General features: G+C 31.4%; 1 protein-coding gene across 1 annotated transcript in view; it reads left to right on the top strand.

The window, feature by feature from the left end:
* The window catches only part of Ccdc102b (coiled-coil domain containing 102B), a 125958-nt gene that overhangs the window by 41983 nt on the left and 63483 nt on the right, over positions 1 to 20492 (top strand). The window contains exons 2-4 of the mRNA XM_063231492.1: positions 5867 to 6488; positions 8680 to 8897; positions 14787 to 14895. Of these exons, the coding sequence (XP_063087562.1) occupies positions 5934 to 6488; positions 8680 to 8897; positions 14787 to 14895 (882 nt within the window). The 5' untranslated portion in view covers positions 5867 to 5933. The remainder of the gene's footprint in view (positions 1 to 5866; positions 6489 to 8679; positions 8898 to 14786; positions 14896 to 20492) is intronic.

The following is a 20492-nucleotide window of genomic DNA, read 5'->3' as shown; positions in this document are numbered from 1 at the left end:
ATGTTGTATCTTATTGGATTTTATTATATGTGATAGTATAAACATAATTTTTATAGGCAAAGAGATAATATAGAAACAATTGTTTGTTTTCTGTTAGCTGGTTCTAAATACACTGTAATACTTTCATTCTCTTGAATGGTTTCACACTGTCTTGATATGTTTGATTCTATAGTATATGAAGTTATACTCAAATATTTCAAGGAAAGAGACACTATGGTAACTACTATTATGTCAGGTTATCTGGTGATGAAATACTATGTTGCTTAAATTGTTCTGTTCTGACTTGTGTTGTTATGTTCTCTTTTTATCTCAATCTCCACTTCTTTAAAATTTTTTATTATTTTTTAATTAAAGGAAAAATAAATTAAAAAATAGCAGGATACATTACAGTAACTTTTTGTTTTCTTATTAACCTGATTTGAACCCCTGTGTTGTTCTCACCATCTTGTATTAACTGATTTTACTGTATTCTGTTCTGTTTGATAGTATCAAGTTTGAGGGTATAGGTAACTACTTTGAAGGTAATAAGATTCACTATAATGCCCATTCTGGTTTGACTATTATCTTCTTTTGAAGTCCTGTAAGTTCTCTAATGTTTAGGTTTTATTGGTTTTGTTCTGTACTGTTTTGTTCAATTTTATTATACCTGATGATATAGGCAACTCTTTTTAAGATAGCAAGAGGCATTACGGTAACCATTGTTGATCACCTGGTATTTTGTTTTCGCATCATGTACTCTGTCCATCCTTTTGTTTTGACTGACTCCATTTTATTTTGTCACTTTTGGCTTTATTCTCTTCAAAAAAAGTAATAAGAACTGTGGGAGTAATAAAACCTAAAATGTGTAATTGTTATTATAAAAAAGGAGTTGAAAAGAAAGTGCTCTAAAGAATATAACTGCATGTATATTTAAATGTGTAAGACAGAAAGCCATATTACTAAGTTTTTGTTGGATCATTGAACACAACTGTTTGCAGTCTCACTGTTTGAATGTCCACTTTGTATGCTTTAATTTTGTAACTTGAACAACTATTTCTAAGATGACAATATGTAGTCTGTTAACTAGTGATTTTTTTACTGTTTATTTTTTTGCAATTCTGTATTACTTGTACCCTTTTGATGTTTTGTTATGTTTTTTCTCTTTAAATAAAAATAAATTTAAAAAGAAGGTATCACTAGACCGATATTGCACCAAATAAAATATCAGTGAGACTACAGAAGACACTAATAAAAACTAGCAGACTAAGCAAAAGATTTCAAAACATGAATCACCAGCCTAGAAGAGAAATAGAGTCTATGAAAAGATTCCATGTAGAAATTCAGGATAACAAAAATCCTGTGAAATGTAAGACAGCACAAGTGACCAATGTGATGACAGAGTATCAGAAATGGAGGAGAATGCTATTGTTAGTGACCAGTTAATATGTATGTCACAGCCTGAATATTGGATTACATCTAAATTTCCACCAGATCAATTAGCCAGGTACCTTTAACTTCAATCACATAGATAATCTTAGTGCATTGAGAAAACTTACTCAAATTCTTTGTCAGAATGTAATATGCATAATCTCTAGTCCTGTTTCCAATATATTTATTTTCCAGATAAAACTTTATGAGGTTGATTTTTACTTTTTACATTCTTATGAGGGTTTTGAAGAATTATCCACCAGGTTCTACTTACAGCATTCTATGTCTTCTCTAGTTCATATCTAAAAGCTTTTCCAACCTCCTTCCACAAATCAAATCCAGTGGATTCTCAACTACATGATTGGGTATAGACAAAACAACCACACTTCTGTCGTCCCAGTTTTCTGGAACCATTTTTTTTTTTTTTTGCCAATCATAGCTTAAAGAAGAATTTTGTATTGACTCAGTATCAATTTGTTCAGTCTATAGTTGACTGCACTAAGACAGAAACTGCATGGTGGAAAGGCATGGCAGTGGAATTCTTTCAATTTATTGAAACCAAGCAGCAGGACAAGAGGAAAAGAGCCAGGGACAGGAATCCACCCTTCTAGGTCAGGGCCTCAGTGACACACCTCTTCCAACAGGTCCTGCTCCTAACAGCACATTCAGCTGAGTGCATTATCTACGATGAGTGTAGTGCACCTAAAATCCAATAACCTTTAAACTCCTGCCCTCTGTACAACGGATTCTTTTGTGCAACATTTTAGATATAAAGATAATATCCTGTGTATTTACTGTCATGGAGAATGTAGCCAACTGGAGGTATTCCTTTCAGACCATGGAACAGGGAGTGAGAGGGTTGTCAAATTAAAGATACCAGTGAATGATTTGTGTGAGGTGAGCAGAGAACGTACTTATGGCCAGCTGATTGTACAACAGCAAATACACAAGTGAGGTTGCACAAGGAAAAGACAATTTCGTGGCTGCAGCATGGGAAGTAGAGACAGGGAAGAATGGAGCAACAAGCGAACCCCAGAACTTTCAGTTGCCTTAAACTGGAATCAACTCGAAATACAATGATATGATCAGAAGAATTGTTGCATGATTTAGTAAGAGATATTTTAGCATACTGTCTACAATGGAAATGTGACAAATACATTTCTGAAAGAATTAACATATGTCATTATAGTGAAAAAAGATATTTAGAAGTTGGAGTTTTTTAGGTGTGTGTGTGTGTGTGTGTGTGTGTGTGTGTGTGTTTCACATGGCTGGCCTTGAATACAGGGCCTCGTGTGCTAGTCAAGTGCTTTTCTTTTCTTTCTTTTTCTCTTCCCTTCGTTTTCTTCCCTTTTGTCTCCCCTCTCCCTCCTCTCCTCTCTTCTCTTCTCTTCTCTTTTCTTCTCTTCTCTTCTCTTCTCTCCTCTTCTCTCTCTTCTCCCTCCAAATTTGTAGATGTTTGATAATGGGATGAACTGACTGTTTCAAATTTTCCTACAACACTTTTATTATGTGCAATTATTTTTATTTTGTACATTTCATTTTTCTTATACATTCCCTATTTTTAAAAGTCTGTTAGTTCTCTTTCAAGTGATAGAAAAGAAACTGGAAAAAATAGTGTAATAGTTTGCAGTCCATTTAGATGGCCCAATATCCTAAAAGTCCTGTAGGTGACACACATAGTAATGAGTTCTGCTGCACTGAGAAACTTTTGCCTTACCTAACAGACAAACTGGTGCAGCCAATCTGCAGGAAGATTTGACTGTTTACTATTAGCTTTAAAGATGGAAAGATAGGAAGGAACCAGGAGCCAAGGAATGTGGGAAGTCTCCAAAAAGGAGGAAAGGCAAGAAAGTGAATCCTTAGAGCTTCCAAAAAGGAATGCATATGTGTTAACTCCTTGGATTTTAGCCCAGTGAAATCCATTTATAACTCCTGACAATCAGTACTATATGTATGTATGTGTATGTGTGTATAAAATTATCTACATTAGTCTGATCATGAACATTTTTATAATGTAGAAATTGGCACAAGAAACCAAATTTAAATATTAATTGTATTATTAAAATACTTTCCCTTTCTTAAAGACCTTGTGCTATAACCACTGGCAAGTATTTTCAAAGCCTTCCACAAACTCCATGAAGGTAGTATCATATATAGAGAGAAATGACTCATTTAATAAATATAGTTGTATATTAAATATTCCTGTATCAAGTTATCTTTGCACAAAAAAAAAATTTTAGAGCAGGAAATGCTTTCAAGTTCAAGGCCTGAATTCTTAAACACAACTTACTTTAATTCAGTCAGATATGAAAGCAATACATAGTTAATTAGTAGGCAAATTCTCAAAGTGCCAGAATACAATTTTAGAGTCCTCGAAATACTAGTGAGATGAAAGTTAAGGAGCTATTTGAAGGACATTAGAAATCTATGTTACTGACTTACTTTGAAAAATGGCAAAGATGAACTTTGTATGTTTAACTTAATTGTCTTCAGTTTGGAATTCTAATTGAAAAAAGTATTTTATATATGTGTGTGTTTCTCATAAAACTTACTTCTTTCATTTTGTATTGATTGTGGTTTAGTAATGGTTAAAGAAATTTAGTCAGTCATATCATCATTACTCTCTGAATTACAGTAAATGAGGAGAACTATTACAGTACTCCAACTCAGAACTAATTCACATGTGATTGGGCATATAACAATTTTAATAAAATAATTAAAATCCTGAGTCTATATTATTATAATAAATACAATAATAAGGGAATAACTGGTATGACAGCTTTATAGAACACTTGAAAAATACGAGTTTTCTACTACAAATTAAAGTGTATACTAATTAATATTTTAAAGTCTTTTAATTGTATAGTCTTTATTGTATGGTCTTTAAAACTTTTAATATATTTTCAAGTAAATGAAGAAATGGTTTGTAAATTTTTCAGGATAATGAAACAGATGGGTCATTGTGAGACAGTTTATGATCTGTCACTACATAAAATAAAATTTAAAAATGAGAGAAATTAATGTCATGCACATAAAATATCAAAAGTTATTTATACCATAAAATTATACCTGAGAATAAATATGAGTAATCTTCAACAATTATGAAACTTTGTTATTTAAAAAAAAAGATTTAAAAACTTTAAAATCTGAGTAAAACTTTTAAAAATGAAATATTTCTTATTTTAAAAATGAAAGTAAACATTTTATTTGTTGTATTTTACAATAAAGCTACATTATGATGTTAATCAAAGTAATGTGCACACATATTGATGAAATACTATGTATTTTCAAATTAATTTTTCCTTAGTACTTACATGGAAAATTAATTCTATTCCTTTACAAAGTTTTGAAATTTCTAAATCTATTAAATATTATCTATGCTGAGAAGTATACTCATAGTGAAGAGAGAGTTGTGATTAACAGTACTTGTGAGTCCACCGTGAACATTCCCTGAGAATTTATCATTGACTCCAGAAAAATTTGAGCAAATAAATAAATACAATATTTCTGGTGTAAATTATGCACTGTAAAATTTATATATGCTTGCATCTTAAACTATGAAATCTTTGAGAACAAGAAGCATATCTTATTCATAATATTTTATTCTTAGTATTATCACAGTATTAACCTAAGTAGGAAATTAATGTATATATTAGTTAGATGTGCTCTCTGCTCCCTATGGTAAAATACGCAACCATCACAGTTCAAATACAGATAATCCTTCTCATGAAGCAAGGAATGCATAAGCAAACATTCTAGGTCTCATGCAGCAGCTTAGGCATTAAATCAGGCTCTATTCCTTTTCTGTTCCATCGTTTTAAATGTGACGACAGGTCTGTTATACTTGCTTCTTCAAACATATCTTTGTACAAGCAGGAGGAAAGCAGAGTAAACAGAATTCCTCCTGATGTTCCTTCCTTCCGTAGCTATCATATGCCTGCTTTGACACTACTGAACAGTCAAAGGGATGAGATCAACATGGAAGATGTAGATCAAATATAACTCAGCCTCTGGGGTTGTGAGTGACTTTGTCCACACAGTGTGACTAGAGTTTGCACTCTATCTCAACAAATGGAGGTTTCATTCACTCTGGAAAAGGAGACCACTGTGTAGCTAGTGGGTAATAAGTACTACAAATTTATTTTGTGATGGACAATATCACAAAGAATATTACCGTAATAAAATTAGACTTTTTGTAATGAATTATTTATATCACATGCTAGCCTCATTTTCAGACTTACAGCTTTTTTGATATTTATTTGGTAAAATTTGTCAGTAATTTTTACTTTTATAGAAATTACAAGTTTGTAAAAGTTTTTATATTTTTAGGTATGTTAAAAAGAAATATGCAACACAGAAAAGATACATCCCTTTTAATCTTGTTTTTTCCATGTAAGCCTTGTTCTAATAATTGCAGGGGAAATGTTAATACGTAATTTTATTCTCTGTGTTTTTTAAGGCCTTAAAAGATAAAATCAATTTTTGATTCTGTTCATCAATTATTGGAGAAGCCACAAATCTTCTAGATGCAACAGTCATCAATAAATCCACACTGTGACAAGGTGGTGCCTGCCTCCTTCCCCAGAGATCCCATTAATTCCTGCTTTCAGCATTATGGACTGCAATCTCATGCCAGGCACAGTAACAGAGCTCACTCATTCAGCACCAACAGCTGGGACATTTGCAAAGAACTTCAGCTCTGGGAACTTGAAGAAGTCAAGGCTAGAGCAGCTCAGATGGAAAAGACCATGCGATGGTGGTCAGATTGTACTGCAAACTGGAGAGAAAAATGGAGTAAAGTTCGAGCAGAAAGGAACAGTGCCAGGGAGGAAGCGAGACAACTCAGAATAAAATTAGAGATGACAGTGAGGGAGTTGAATGCACTTAAACAGAAACAAAAGCCGTCACTTCAAAAGGAGGCATCAGAAGCTAACATCACCCAGAACCTGGAGCTTTCTGCTACTGTAGACATGTCCTACGAAAATAAAGCCCAGTGTCAGGCTACTTCACAAATGTACGAATTTACTGGAGAGTGTTTGGTGAGAAGACAATTTCCTAGAGAGGAGAACACAAATAGTAAGGTAAGAAAAAAATCCAAGGAGGAAACCAGAGCTTGTGTGCAGATTTAGTGTTGTATGTTGTGATGGGACCGGGTGGGAGCTGATAAATGCAGTGGAGAGTGTGTGTTAGCCAGAACTGCTTAACAAAGCACAAATATCTGTGTAGTTTAAGCAATCAAAAATTTTTTTTCACAGTTCTAGGGGTTAAAATTCTAAGAACAAAGTGTCAGTCAACAAGGTTAGTTTCTTTCAAGGCCCGTCCTCTTATAGAGTACCGGGTTTTCCGCGTGTCTTCATGTCATCTTTTCTCTCTCTATACATCTGTTCCCAAATTTCTTCTGCTTACATGGCCAACATCATTACACCATTCTAATGGCCATATTTTAACTTTACCACCCTATTAAAGATCTTATCTCCAAATACTATATAGTCAGATCCAGAGATTTTAGCTGCCAGGACTTCAGCATATGAATTGTTGAGGTACATGATTCAGCAGTGTCTTCATTAATATTTATATCAAAAAAAACCCAGCACTTCTTAATGTGAGCTAAAAGTATTTGGAAACATTTATCTCTATTCATCCTAATTATGTCAATAATAATTTTAAAAAATTCTAGGGTAATTCAAATACTTTCTGAGGTTTGGGAATTTGGCCTCACAATTTATTCTTTGTGAAATGATACCTTGAATAAACACAGAAAAACCCAAACTGTTCATATGGTCCACATCTGGATGTTCTTGGTATAACTTGAGTGTCAAGGTTTCTGAAAATTTTACATAAAATAAAACGTTAAAAAAGTTTGTTCAATCTAGCTGTTTATTGAAACTCCACCCCACCCCTTCACTCTGATATTTATATATATTCTTAATGACCTATGGAACACACTTTAGGAAATTTTAGGGATTCATGTAGTCTCTCACCATAGTATCAGTTTATACTGTCTGCATTTACTGTACACTTGCGTCTCTTAGATCCTTAGTTAATATCCTGCAGCTTTGTAAGTTGGCCGGAAATCTCAGATCTATTTGGTTGAAATTTATGTTGTATATAAACTAGATTCCTCTGTAAATGAAAAACTTTGAAATATTGCTTATTTGGGCTTCTAATTTTTAAAATCTTGACCATACAAACTGCTAATAACTTTATGTATATTATTGGGAATATATTGATTTATAGCCTCAAAATTCATTTGTATTAATATATAAATTTGAATAAAATTACTGGGATGAGGAAACACAGCTAAGATAATGTGTTCAGAATCCACAAAATATCTCTGTATTATTACAGGTCAGCTGGCTGAATTTGAGAAAGTAAAGGATTTTTCGCACATGCATGCATTTCAATTATTAGTATTTCATTTCATGATACATACCTCTATACGTTAAGGTCAAAGACTAACAGGTATTAGTAAAGTTTTAAAAAGAAAATCAAATGAAATTTATGACTTACTTTGTTGTTTTCAAGACAGTGCAATTATTATATGAAGTATTGAAAGAAAATATTAAAATTAATTATTGGAATTTCGATTGAACTGAGTTTTTTTTTTCCTTTAAATTTTGTAAGACAGGGAAATTTGAAATTACAGGTCAATATCTATAGTATAAATTCAGTGAAGTTTGAAATTATGGTATATGATTTTGGAAGCAGTATTTTGTAATAGTCCATGTTTATTAAATTGATTCCCATTATTAAGATATGTATATTAAATGCTATCTGAGATTTGATTAGTTAACTAGAATTCAATAAATAAACCTATTAAAATATTGAAGACCTGCTTGAAAAATTTTTCTACTCTGTCCTCCAAAAACATTTTTTTAAAAAAAATCAGCTGGCATTATTTTGGAGCTTGTGATAAAGTGACTTTAAAGAAAAATTCATGAAAAATTGGTAAAACAACTTTTTACACCTATTGAGGTCTGTTCAGAGCTAGTTTTAGCTGTATTTAGAAAAAGAAAACAAAAATATAGCAGAACCTTTGTAGTATTAATTTATTGTAATAATAGAGAACATAGAAAAATAAATTTCAATAGGAATGAGATATAGCTTGGTCATATAACAACACTCTTAGGGAATGATAATGAAATGAAAATCTGGATTTGATAACACTTGATAACAGTAATTTTCTTTGGAAAAACTTTTTTTTCCTGATTTTTCTCCTGGGAAATTAAACTGTTCAAGAATAAAATTGTTCCATGCTTTTCCACCCCCCAGGAAGGTGTGGTCATTGACCTTTATAAATTAAATGAGGACATGAAGAGCAATTCAGATTTTACTGATTTACTCAAGACTATTGGTTCTGGAAACTGTGCCATGGTCCCTGGACTCAGACTGCATGCGAGAAACCTGCCTTTAATGGAGGAAGGAACTAAAATTTCAGCGTTGCAGACCCATTTGAATAAGTTCCAGCAAACCTTGTGGAAAGAAAGAGCGTAAGTGTTAATTATTGTCTCCTTTAACCAAGTCTGGGACTCAAGCCGTTTAAAGTTGAAAAGTCTGATAACTTTGCATTAAAAATGTATTTAACCCATGTGTAGTCATTTTGTTGTGAAGTTTGAAAAGTGATTTTTATATATATTCACATTTTGAATTTTGAAAGAAAATTTGTAACTTGTTAACTAATATTATTTTAAAGTGAGTTTTATCATAGCATGTTCTCACCATCTCTGGTAGAGTTATACTTATTGCACTTGAATTCTTATTACATATGGCTAAAATTTCAGCATATTATCTATTTTACACCATTATCGGACTTAAGCATTTCAGTAAAAATGAACAAATATGTTTCATATCAACAGGAAAGTTACAGTTTTGTGAGATACTGATCACAGAATAGAATTTCTTAAACATTGTCCATTGTGGTTATAAAGGAAAAACACTGAACTCGTTACTGAATGACCTAGATCCCCATTTAGTGTTGATATATTCTAGTTATATAGTCTAGCAAGCTCTTGTCTCTTTTGCAATCTTAGAGGTAGTGACCATGTGTTCCAATTATCTATTGGATCAATCCTTCCTAACTCATGATTTCTTGAGCCTTAGCCACTGTGTATTGTGCTGGTGAGTCTCGAGCCTGGCTTGACATAAATAGCTTCTCTCTCAGATACATCATCCGCTGGGTGGCTCAAAGGCTGAGGATGACTGAATGCCTGAAAGTTGGATTACTGAAGTCTCACTCATTCACCCTACTTTTGGTTGGCTTTGGTTCTTTCCTGGATCCTCTGTTGGAACTCCTGCAACATGTTCTGTTTTTGTGACTGCTTGACTTGGTTAGATGGCAGGTGAACATCCTAAGAACATTCAAAGATTTATTATACATTGTTTCATTAATCATGCCTCAAAAGTCATTGAGCATCTTTCTGGTCCCTTAGTGCAGACCTAGAGAGGTCCCTTTCTCAAAGGTCAATTCAAGTTTGAGGGAGAGTGCAGTCTCAATGAATGAGTGGCAAAATTGTTTTATGCTATGAGAATGGAAGTTGCAGTCATTGTGGGAGACATCTTTGGAAAGTACTTTTATCATGGATTTGTATGCCCCAGGACATACATATGTATTTAAAAAATAAAATAAAATCTGAAAGTAACTATTTGTTCATTTCCTTACTTACAAGACTGTTAACAGGAACAGCCAGAAAAACAAGATGGATATATATATATATATATATATATATATATATATATATAATCCCCACTATATTGCATAAGTATGTACTATATAGTGGTTTTAATTTCCCCGATTTAAATGGACTGCAATAGTGATCAGGCAGACAAGTCTTTCACAAATATCATAAGCCCTTCATCTGCCATTCCTTTTCTGTCAGCCAGTTTCCTATTAGTTCTGAAATTTTCTAGCACTACTAATTCTATTTTTCAAATCTCTTGTTTACTAATAGACTATGACAACACAAACATTTGTGTACAGATTAAATACTTTTCTACTAGCAGGAACATATTCCTAATAAAGGCCAGAGATAGTAGTGGAAAAAAGAATAAAATTTATGTTTGCATACATATTGGCAATTTTACCTAGACCTAAAAGTCTCAGTCAAATTTGATCCTTCATGCTTGTATTTCCTGAAGGACTTAGTTTTTGGTAGTAATAAACTTTTCTCAAACCCATTCTCAGTCTAATAGGAATAGTATGTTACATTTCCCTTGATGTAACCTTTTGTATTCTAAGGTACCAGTTTTAATAATAATCGTATGCTTTGTTAGTGCTCTTACCCCATACATATATGCAAAATACATTTGTGACTTTTTGTGTTCAATGAACAAGATTCAGATAAGTAAATTCTCCAGTTTTCAACAAAATTTTCGTATACCATGCGTAGCCACAGCCAGATTACAGGGAGAGTGAAGGGACTTTTTCGTTTTAGTTTTGTTTATCTATAATTCTTCCTGAGAAAGTATCCCTCAGATGTCATGAGTCATGGCTCATGTATCCATTAATCCATATATACATAGAAATAACATGAGGCAATTGGGGTCTTTTTTTTTTTTTTTGTTAATATCACAGCAGAATGTTCCCTTGAGGATATAGTGTTGCTGGCTACAAAATGTCTAATGTTTCAAAGATTTCCATATGGAATTTTATGGAGATATGAATGTAGGATTTTTTTTTTTGGTGTGAATTTTTATCTGCTGGAAAATTTTTCCTGACAAGTGCACAAGAACCAGCAGAGGAAACTCAGGGAATTTTATAATTTTTTTAAATTTTTAAGGTTTTTTTTTTTTAACCCCAGGGAATTTTTTCCACTATTGTCCTGAGAAGAATTTCTACATCGACAGAACTAAAATTACTCAGTTATTTGCATGTAGAATTCTATTCAGCTTTATGAATATTTCTCAGTGTTTGGAAGCTCCTTATGCTCTGAACATTTATATATCTCTGAAGACTTAAAGACATCCCAAGTACAGTAAGTGAGTCTGATGGTTCATGTCTGTACTCCCAGTTCCGTTGGAAGCAGAGGCAGGAGGTTCCTAAGTTCAAACCCAGTCTGAGCAGTTTAGACTGAAATAAACTATCTCAAAAAACAAAAAAACAAAAAACAAAACAAAACAAAAAAACTGAAGTTGTAAATAAGCCCTGGGTTCATTCCCTTGGCTTCAAGAAAAATAGAAGGAAATAGTTGTGTAAGTACAAAGTTAGGAAACTGCTAAATTTTATAGACTACTACAAAAATGGGCATCTACATGGAGTCATATTGTTAGTAATTATCTATTTGGACTTCACAAAATATTATGACACTAATAAGTTCTTTCAGAAAATACTGATAATTTTTCTATGAAATTTTCCACAGTTGAAATGGTCAGTATTTATTTATAGATATTTATGTTTTAGATCTTTCACCTCTGAGAATAATCTTGAATAGTTTCCCGTCTAGATGTTCAAATTTTACTTCCATTTACTATGAGATCATACTGGGTAATAAAGTATGAAAGAATTGGGAAGAAATATAAATACATCTTTCCTTAAAAATAATTTTACACAGCTTAGCTTTTAAGAGTCTGTAAATTTTGTGTTTTAGCCATTTTATTTTTAAAAATGTATTTTGTAAGTTTCAAAATGCTGTATTTTAATATAGTATCTATATTTTTATTCTTTTACAGAATATATGCATGAAATATGCAATATCTTTTAGAATAAATGTTAGGATTTCTTTGCTTTCTTGTCATTTAAATAGGATTATATTGCATCAAGTAGCACTAAATAATAATACTCTTTAAATTGAGTTATATATTTAAATATAAGATTAATCAATTTTGAAAATCTCTGTGAAACAATTAATTTGGATAAAATAAAGGTTTTATAGAGTGCCCTCTGCTGCATAAATTTAGATGTGCAATGTCTTTAATGCTCAATTTCACAAAGCTATGAAATCATTTTTTATAAAACCATACTAAAATATTCAAGCATCACATTTTCATAACCTGTCTTCTCACTTTTATGACCAAATTACAGCTTTTTACAAGATAAAAATATCTAGAAAGAAACTAATATATTACTTATTTTAATTGACATGTACTCCAAATACTAGTATATTTGAAATGTTGTCAACTAGTCGTAGTAGTAGTAAAACAAGTTATTATTCATGCTAGTTTTCTTTAGTAAATTACATTATTTTTATTTTATAAATTGTTGTTGAATATTTTCTAGGTTTAGACCTAATCTAGATATAACTTTACTTTAGGGTTTTTTCATATAATTAAAATTGAAAATTTAATGCACATTTAGAAAAAGTTTTGAAATAGGTATAGATTCATGAAAAAATTGTTCTCTAATAATTTTGACCATACTTATTTTGTAATCATAAATTCTGTAATCATATTAATCATATATTGCTTTTATAGTAAATGAGCCACTTTGTTCTGAGAAGTTTGAGTTAAATTTGAATCTTTATCATTTGAATTTCCAAAGTGCAATATCAAAAAGTGATACATAATTTGTGAATTTAATTATCTAAGATTTCTGAGATTACCAAGTATAATTTTTCTCTATAATTTTATTTATAAACAAATAATTTTCATAGTTGATTTTAGGAGAAATATACACAAATATAATTGATTAAAATCTCTTTTTACTAATTTAATATTTTTTTGCTTTTAAAATTTTTGCAGTTACTAACAAAATATTCCAAATTTTTATGCATGTAAATCTAATAAGTTAGCATGATGCTTACCTTGAATGTTGCCATAAAGTTACAATCCTAGAACTTTAATTTTTCATACTTCTCACCTTAAATTCACAAGTCTTAGCCAATATCCATTATCTTTTTAATTTTCTAATGTACATTATCATCTGGAAGTTTGGAAGTACTCACATGTTAGATATATGCCACATATTTCAGCATGCAAACACTTGTACACAGACTTTTTAATAGCAAAAACGTTACTGTTTGCTAATTATCTTTGTGCTTTATACTTCTTAGCATTCCAAACACAGCCACTAAAGACAAAAGTTATATCACAGTAAAAAGTGAGAAAACTATACTGGCAAAATTTGCTCAGCTGTCAAAAATTTAGGCTGACAATGTTAACTGGAAGCTATAGATAATTCATAGGCATTGTTCATAATACCTAGATGTCTATGTTGATTTTTTTGATATATTTGTTGCATTAATAAAGATTCCATTTTTGAATCATTAATCTTCTGCAGTAAAGCTAATTACTGTTTCTTTTATATTCTTTTTAATATTATGGCTTGATTCATGGTTGTATAATTAATACGTCTTTAATAGATATTTCATCCATTTGACTGGGTTAAATGGATATATTTACGACTATTTTGAATTATTTTCATATATTGCTTTCATAAAGTCATGTTTCTTATAAATATGTACATGACATTCAATTTTGATTCTACATATATATTCTAGCTCTGTGAATGTATTCAAAAGCTTTCTAGTGAAACAATATCACTGAAATAGATCCATGTATAAATTTATTAGCCATAAATACAATAAAGCTGTGACTAACAATCACAAATATCTCAGTGTGTTACATAACAATCAGAATTTAGCTAGATTCCAAACACATAATTACTTTATCAAATTCTGCTTTTGTTATATAAAATAATATTTGTTGTCAAAGCCTGGAATTAATTGATGAGGAAATCAGCTCTGTCCTTGAAACTAAAGAAAAAGAATGGTGTTTTTAAATAGTAATCTAACCTACCACACAGATGAAGATAGCCCACTTGCAAAGGTCAATATGTGCTGACAACCACAAGTAAAACAATTATTTTCAGTGACTCACTCTAATGAATACTGTGGCCAAAGATAAAGATCAATGGTTTTGAAATAAAGGGCAAGGTTTTAATCTTAGCTCTGTTCTCACTTCTACAAATGGAAAATTTAAATTATGTTAAATACTATAAAGATCCCAGTGAAGTTGTTTTATTAAAACAAATTTCAAATATTTAAAATATATTCTTATGTAAGCATTCTGTGTCATCTCAGAGAATTCATTCAAGCACAGTCACAATATGAAGATGAATCAAAACCATGTTAAAATTACATATATATGTTTATATGTAATACGTTGCTATGTAAGGAAATAAAGAAATGTGAATTGAGAAAAAGGCATGAAATATATAGTACAAAGCAAGTAGACATTTAATGCTTTCAGAGTGAAATTAAATGTTTACTATAGCTAATTAACAGAATAACACATTTATTCAATACTTATAATTTTATTAAGTTGAAAAACATTTTCTCAACTAATGATTACACATCAGAAATTAGAAAGTAGAAAATTTGATACATTCCTAATATTATTTAAAATCATGTCTACTTTGCTTTATTTTTAATTCTGGAATGATTTAGAATGCGTGCAGCTTTGGAAAAAGAAATAGAGCAAATGGAGTCAGCTTTGTCTCTGTGGAAATGGAAATATGAAGAACTGAAGGGGTCAAGGGCATCACATGGGAAAGAGGTAGGTAGCAAATGGTGCGAGGGGAGAATCAGAAGCCACGGTTCGCAGTGTGCCCCAGTGAGCAAAGGCAGAAGGCATGGTGTGCAACAGGGAATTGTAAGAAAATTCCTCTAAGAGCATTTTTTCTAAAGGAGACTATTGAAAGCAAAACTCAGTAGTTTACTCAGACTAAGTACATAAGATGCCATGCTGTACACAGTACACTTTTGCAGCTCATGCTAGTTTTTGCTTGTATTTTCTGAGAAAATATAATTGTATGTATGTAAGGTACAAAACACTATGTAAGGTCTGGGGAGATAGCTCAGCAGCACAGTGCCTGCCTGGCAAGTGCGAGCAGATCATTAACCATATATATGTGTGTATACATAATAACCATATATATATATATATATATATATATATATATATATATGGTTAATGATCAGCTACACACCGCATTTAATGAGCCATTCAAAGCACATATGAAGAGACTGCTGAATATATCTTATTATAGCCTGTCATCTAGAATAAACAATTTTTATAATCTTTTGTAAAGATATCTGATATTAACAATTTATCTCAAGTAAATTTAGGTTCTTTTCATACTGACATTATAGTTCTAAACCACTTACTTTTTTCTTTTCTATTGAACTATCAAAAAATGTTGTCATTAGCCCTCTAATTTTAATGATTCTCAAATGTTTATCACTCTAAAAATAAAAAGAATGAAAATTCAGTCATTGAAAGCACTACTGGTGAAACTTTACATCATTATGTTAAGTGAACCGAGGGACAGAAGAAAGTACTGCAAGTCTCACTATAAATGAAATCGATCTCATAGAATTGGAGAATAAACTGGGGACAAATAAACACTAGGAAAGGGAAGGAGAAAAATCAGGAAAAACTAAGCAACAGATACGAACTAATTTTTAGGTCTAAGAAGAGGATCCAGTGTGCTACTTCACAATAGGATAATTGTGGTACTGATAGTACTATATATTTCAGAAAACTAGGAAAAGTATTTTGAATGTATTGATCATAAAGAACTAACAAATGTTTGAGGTGGTAGATACCTTTAACATGATTTCTACAGTACCCAATATATTGCAAAATCACATAGTACCCAATACATATAATTTTTGATGTATTAATTAAAATTAATTTAATTAAAATAATTGTATACGTTTTGTTTACTAAATGTTGTTCCAAGTAGATATGACAGAAAATATAATGAGCAAAAGGAAGGAAAAATGAGCAATAATAATGACATGAAATTCTTCCAAATAGGTTCACATTTAGCAGGTGTGTGTGCAGTATACCTAGGTGTGCACCAGCTCACTCCTGTACATGAATATGTAGATTTATAGTATTTATATGTGTACAGGTACCTAAATGAAAATGATATTCTTAGAGTGAACATTTGTAGTTAGTTAACATTTTATAGAAAGCATAGTTCTCAACACAAAAATCACGTTATTCTTAGAGTGTGTTTATATGCAATAAAAATGTTAAATATGACTAGGAAAGCTAATATTTAATATAGAATTGGTCTTTAAAAAAACTCACCTGCATATACAATCTCCTGCCACTGGTGTGCAGTATAGACTTGATAATGTCACTTTTAGTTCAAAAACTTTTTTGTTCAAGTAATGTAATATTTATGTAGCAAAAGTTTTGGGGAAAATTCATGGTATTGAGTTGACTTACAAAGCAATATACTGATATATTTTAAAATGTTTCTTCTTAAGATGTTTTCTTTTTAGTAGTAAATCTGAAAGTATCCACTCTAAATTGATTAACAAAGATACATAGGTATGAGAACAAATAAATTGAGCATTTTACTGTGAAAATTAAGTCTATGGTTGATTCTAAGTATTAATGCAATATAATGACTTTAGTTGGTAAGCTATTGATATGGCTTTTAGAATAAAACACTGCTGAAAAAGTTTTGATTTTATGTTTCATTTAGATGAACTATGAAGTTAAACAAGACAATAACACATAATTTTTATTGTAGGTAATGAAAAGTTATAAACAAAGACAAAAACATGGTTTGCACTTTTTATGAAATTTAAAATATTTCTACTTTCCTACTAGGAACTTGTGATGTATTTAGAGATTCATGAACAAATGCTGTATGCATATATATTTAAATTTTTATAAAATATGAAAATTTAAAAATATTTAAAAACAGAACTAGTAAAATATTGAGTTACATGTAATTATTTAATTCTTTTTAATGGATTGTAATAGAATAAAGATTTTATAAGATACTTGAAAATGGCATCATAATCAATATAAACTTAAAATATTCAATGTCTGAGTTGTTAACATTCATAAAATTCCTTGCAATAACTGGAAACTCCATGGTATCTTTCCTTATTCCTCAAAAGTTTTGATAGCGACTTCCACTTTTACTGTGGCTCTTTATGTAAAAAATAATCACATACGAATGCAATTATTTTGTAGATACTAAAATTGTTGAAAGCAAGTATATTTTGAGCTAAGAAGTGCTAATGGAGAGATTAGCAATGTTTGAATTGGAAACAGATGTGCTTAATAGACCTAGATTTTTAAAAATGTATTTAAAATCTGGTGCTCTTTAGAGAAAAATCATTCTTAAATAACTGACATTTAGAAAAGAGAAATTAAATTGTGAAATCCAAGTATTCAAAATGCAACCAAGACAGTGAGCACTAGTGGTAATTAAATCCAAATTGCTTTTCCTGTGTTAAATTTAATACTGATTCAGCTCTTCCGAATGTCTGTATATATTGATTTAAATTAGATTATAAATTCCAGTAGTGCTGAAATAATCATTTCTATGAAATCTCTGAGTCTAGAAGATCAAATACTTATGTAAGTACCATTGATTACAAATAACTATGATACTGTATTTAAAAGTCAATAGCTGATTGTTTTTATAGTGGAAGGGATCCTTTGCCATATATAAAAATATTACTAACGTTAGTCTGAAGCTGAAAAATGAAGGGTAGCCTTTTCATTTTTCTTGAGACCTGTGTGATTTTATCTGGTACTGCACGTTTTTTATAGATTTTATTGAGTTTTTTGTAATCATAAAAATATATTAATTGCTAATATAGAAACTTTGAAAAATTTATAAGAAACAGGTACTTTGGAATCCTTTATGGTACTCATAACTTACATTGAAGTCTGATCTCAGAAACTTCAAAAAGAGAGTTATGAAGTGGGGAGAGTAGAAAACTAAAATTGTTAGTAATAAGCAGCTAAAATTCTATACCTATATCCTACCTTCTAAACAAAAATATGACATATGTGAGTTACTCTGTAGAGATCAAGAATTGGTGCTTAAAGATAGTTATTTGAAATAGTTGTTTAATAGAACACTAGCAGAGCTACAAGGTCAAAACTAACTGGAAATGTGATCTCATTGAAATTTTTGTGGCTTGAAAAATTATTCCTAAAAGTGACTGAAACTGATTGTAACTTTTCAGTTCTTTTTTTCGAAGTGTATCTCCTGTGATGCTTTTCCTTCTGCTACTTCTACAGACAGAGCTCATAATCTATTACTTTTCTTGTCTTCCAGGTCACTTCACTACCACTGTTGACCTCCTTTAATTCATTTTTCCTCTACCAACACGGGTGGATGATATTTGTAAATCCCTAAATTACATCATGTTTTCCTTTAACTGAAAATACCACAATCACTTTTCTTTTACTAGATTAATAGCTGCCTTTCAAGTAACTTGTAAGCCTAAGGAAATCCAAATCCACCTACCTGTTTGGAGAATTTAATGGATGGCCCATAATGATATCATAAAATTTCTACTGTAACTACTCCAGTAAACAATAACAAAAAATTCAGAATTTTTGGATAAAATTTTGTCTAAAAGATGTTCACTTTATAGCTCCAGGGGTTGAATCCAAAATCTTCAAACTAAGCTACTTTCATTTCTTTTTCTTGTCTTTCTTTTTTGGAGACTAAAAAAAGACTTGTTAAATTGCCAAGTTGCTCATGTTGGGTTCAAATGACAGATCCTCCTGACTCATCCATCTTCTCTGAGTTCTGGGACACAATTATTTTTTACTCATGTACAATTCCTACCCCTGTTTTGAGGGTAGTTTCTATTCACTAACTCTTTGTCCTCTGGGTCCCAGTGGTCACATGTGTGGATGCAGGCATTTGATCAAATGTTAGAAAACAGAAAAATGGGAAGATCATGAAGGAGTGTCTTATTTGTTACTTTCTCTTTTACAACATGTAGGTGAGCACTGATTTGCATAGCAACACTGAATTGTAGAAAATGTTGAGAAATATGTTTAGGTATGTTACATTCCAAAATATGAAATAGATTTGGTAAGCATTTAATTAGTTTGTGATACGGGAATCAACCTGTTTCCTAACATAGTTGTACTTATAAATATGCTAACTTATTAATAAATGAACTAATTAAAATATTGTTTTCATCATTGCTGACAGATCAATTTGTGAAGAAATTGGCTTATATTTAAGAAGGGAATCTATTAAAGAGAGGATCAAGGAAAGAGCTATGCTCTTGGGGGTCAAACCTCCAATCACCCGTTTCTAACCAGGATTATCTCCTAACACCAGTTCAACTACAGCATCCCCATAGTTGACTCCTTTCTAAAAGTTTCCCCCCTGAGTACATGAGTTTCCTGAGAGATACTAAGATATAAACCATAACAGTGAGTTTCTTAACGTTAAACCCTCATATTAAGAGCTTTACTTACATACCCAAAGAAGTAGAAGCTTTTATACTCCCTTGCAGGGGTACTCTGTCACTGTTCTCAAGAAAGGTTGCAGAATATATGTACCGCTCTGATACTTCTTTCCCATAGAAGTGGGATGGGAGTGGAGGATGGAACAGAAATAAATGTGTCCAGTTTCCTCCTTTAAACTTCCAACCCAGATTGATCTACCTAGCAAAACAATCTTTCAGAATTGATGGAAAAATAAGATACTTCCAAGATAAAGAACAACTGAAGGAATTCATGACTACCAAACCAACCCTACAGAGAGTGCTAAGAAATATTCTAGAGAGATATAAAATGATTACAGTTCCAGGAACAGCAGCAGAAGAAGACTGCAGAACAAGTCAGGCAATTGAATGAAGGGGAAATGTGTAGGGTCAACAACAGGAAGATGGCAGGGCAGAGACAAACCAATGCATGCTGGTTATAACCATTAATGTACATAGCCTCAGGTCAGCAATAAAAAGAAACACAAGGAGAGTGGATCAAAAACAAGATCCCTCGATCTACAGTTTACAAGAAATATATGTCTAACTGAAAATAGACTGAAAATCAAAGGAGAAAAAAATTGTTTCATGTGACAAGAGACAAAAAAAAAAAAAAGCCAGAGTAACTTGCCCATCAGCTGCAGAATGGATAAGAAAGATACGGTATTTTCATGCAGTGGAAAGTTACCCAGCTATAAAGAAGAATAATCTGAAGGCTCCTGCAGGTAAATGGATGCAACTGGAGATCATGGTCATGGCTGAAACTGTTCATACTCATATGCATGAACCCTAGAATAAGAAACAGAAGGAGTTAATGGGGTCCGAAAGCAAAGTAGTTAAATGTAAGATCAAGGAGGAAACACCTGGGAGGGGAAG

The sequence above is a fragment of the Cavia porcellus genome, unplaced genomic scaffold (genome assembly GCF_034190915.1).
Source record: "Cavia porcellus strain 051 isolate PalLab524CR breed Dunkin Hartley unplaced genomic scaffold, mCavPor4.1 scaffold_20, whole genome shotgun sequence".
NCBI lineage: Eukaryota > Metazoa > Chordata > Mammalia > Rodentia > Caviidae > Cavia > Cavia porcellus.
The sequence above is the reverse complement of the archived record's forward strand: the minus strand, read 5'-3'. Positions and strand labels throughout refer to the sequence as shown.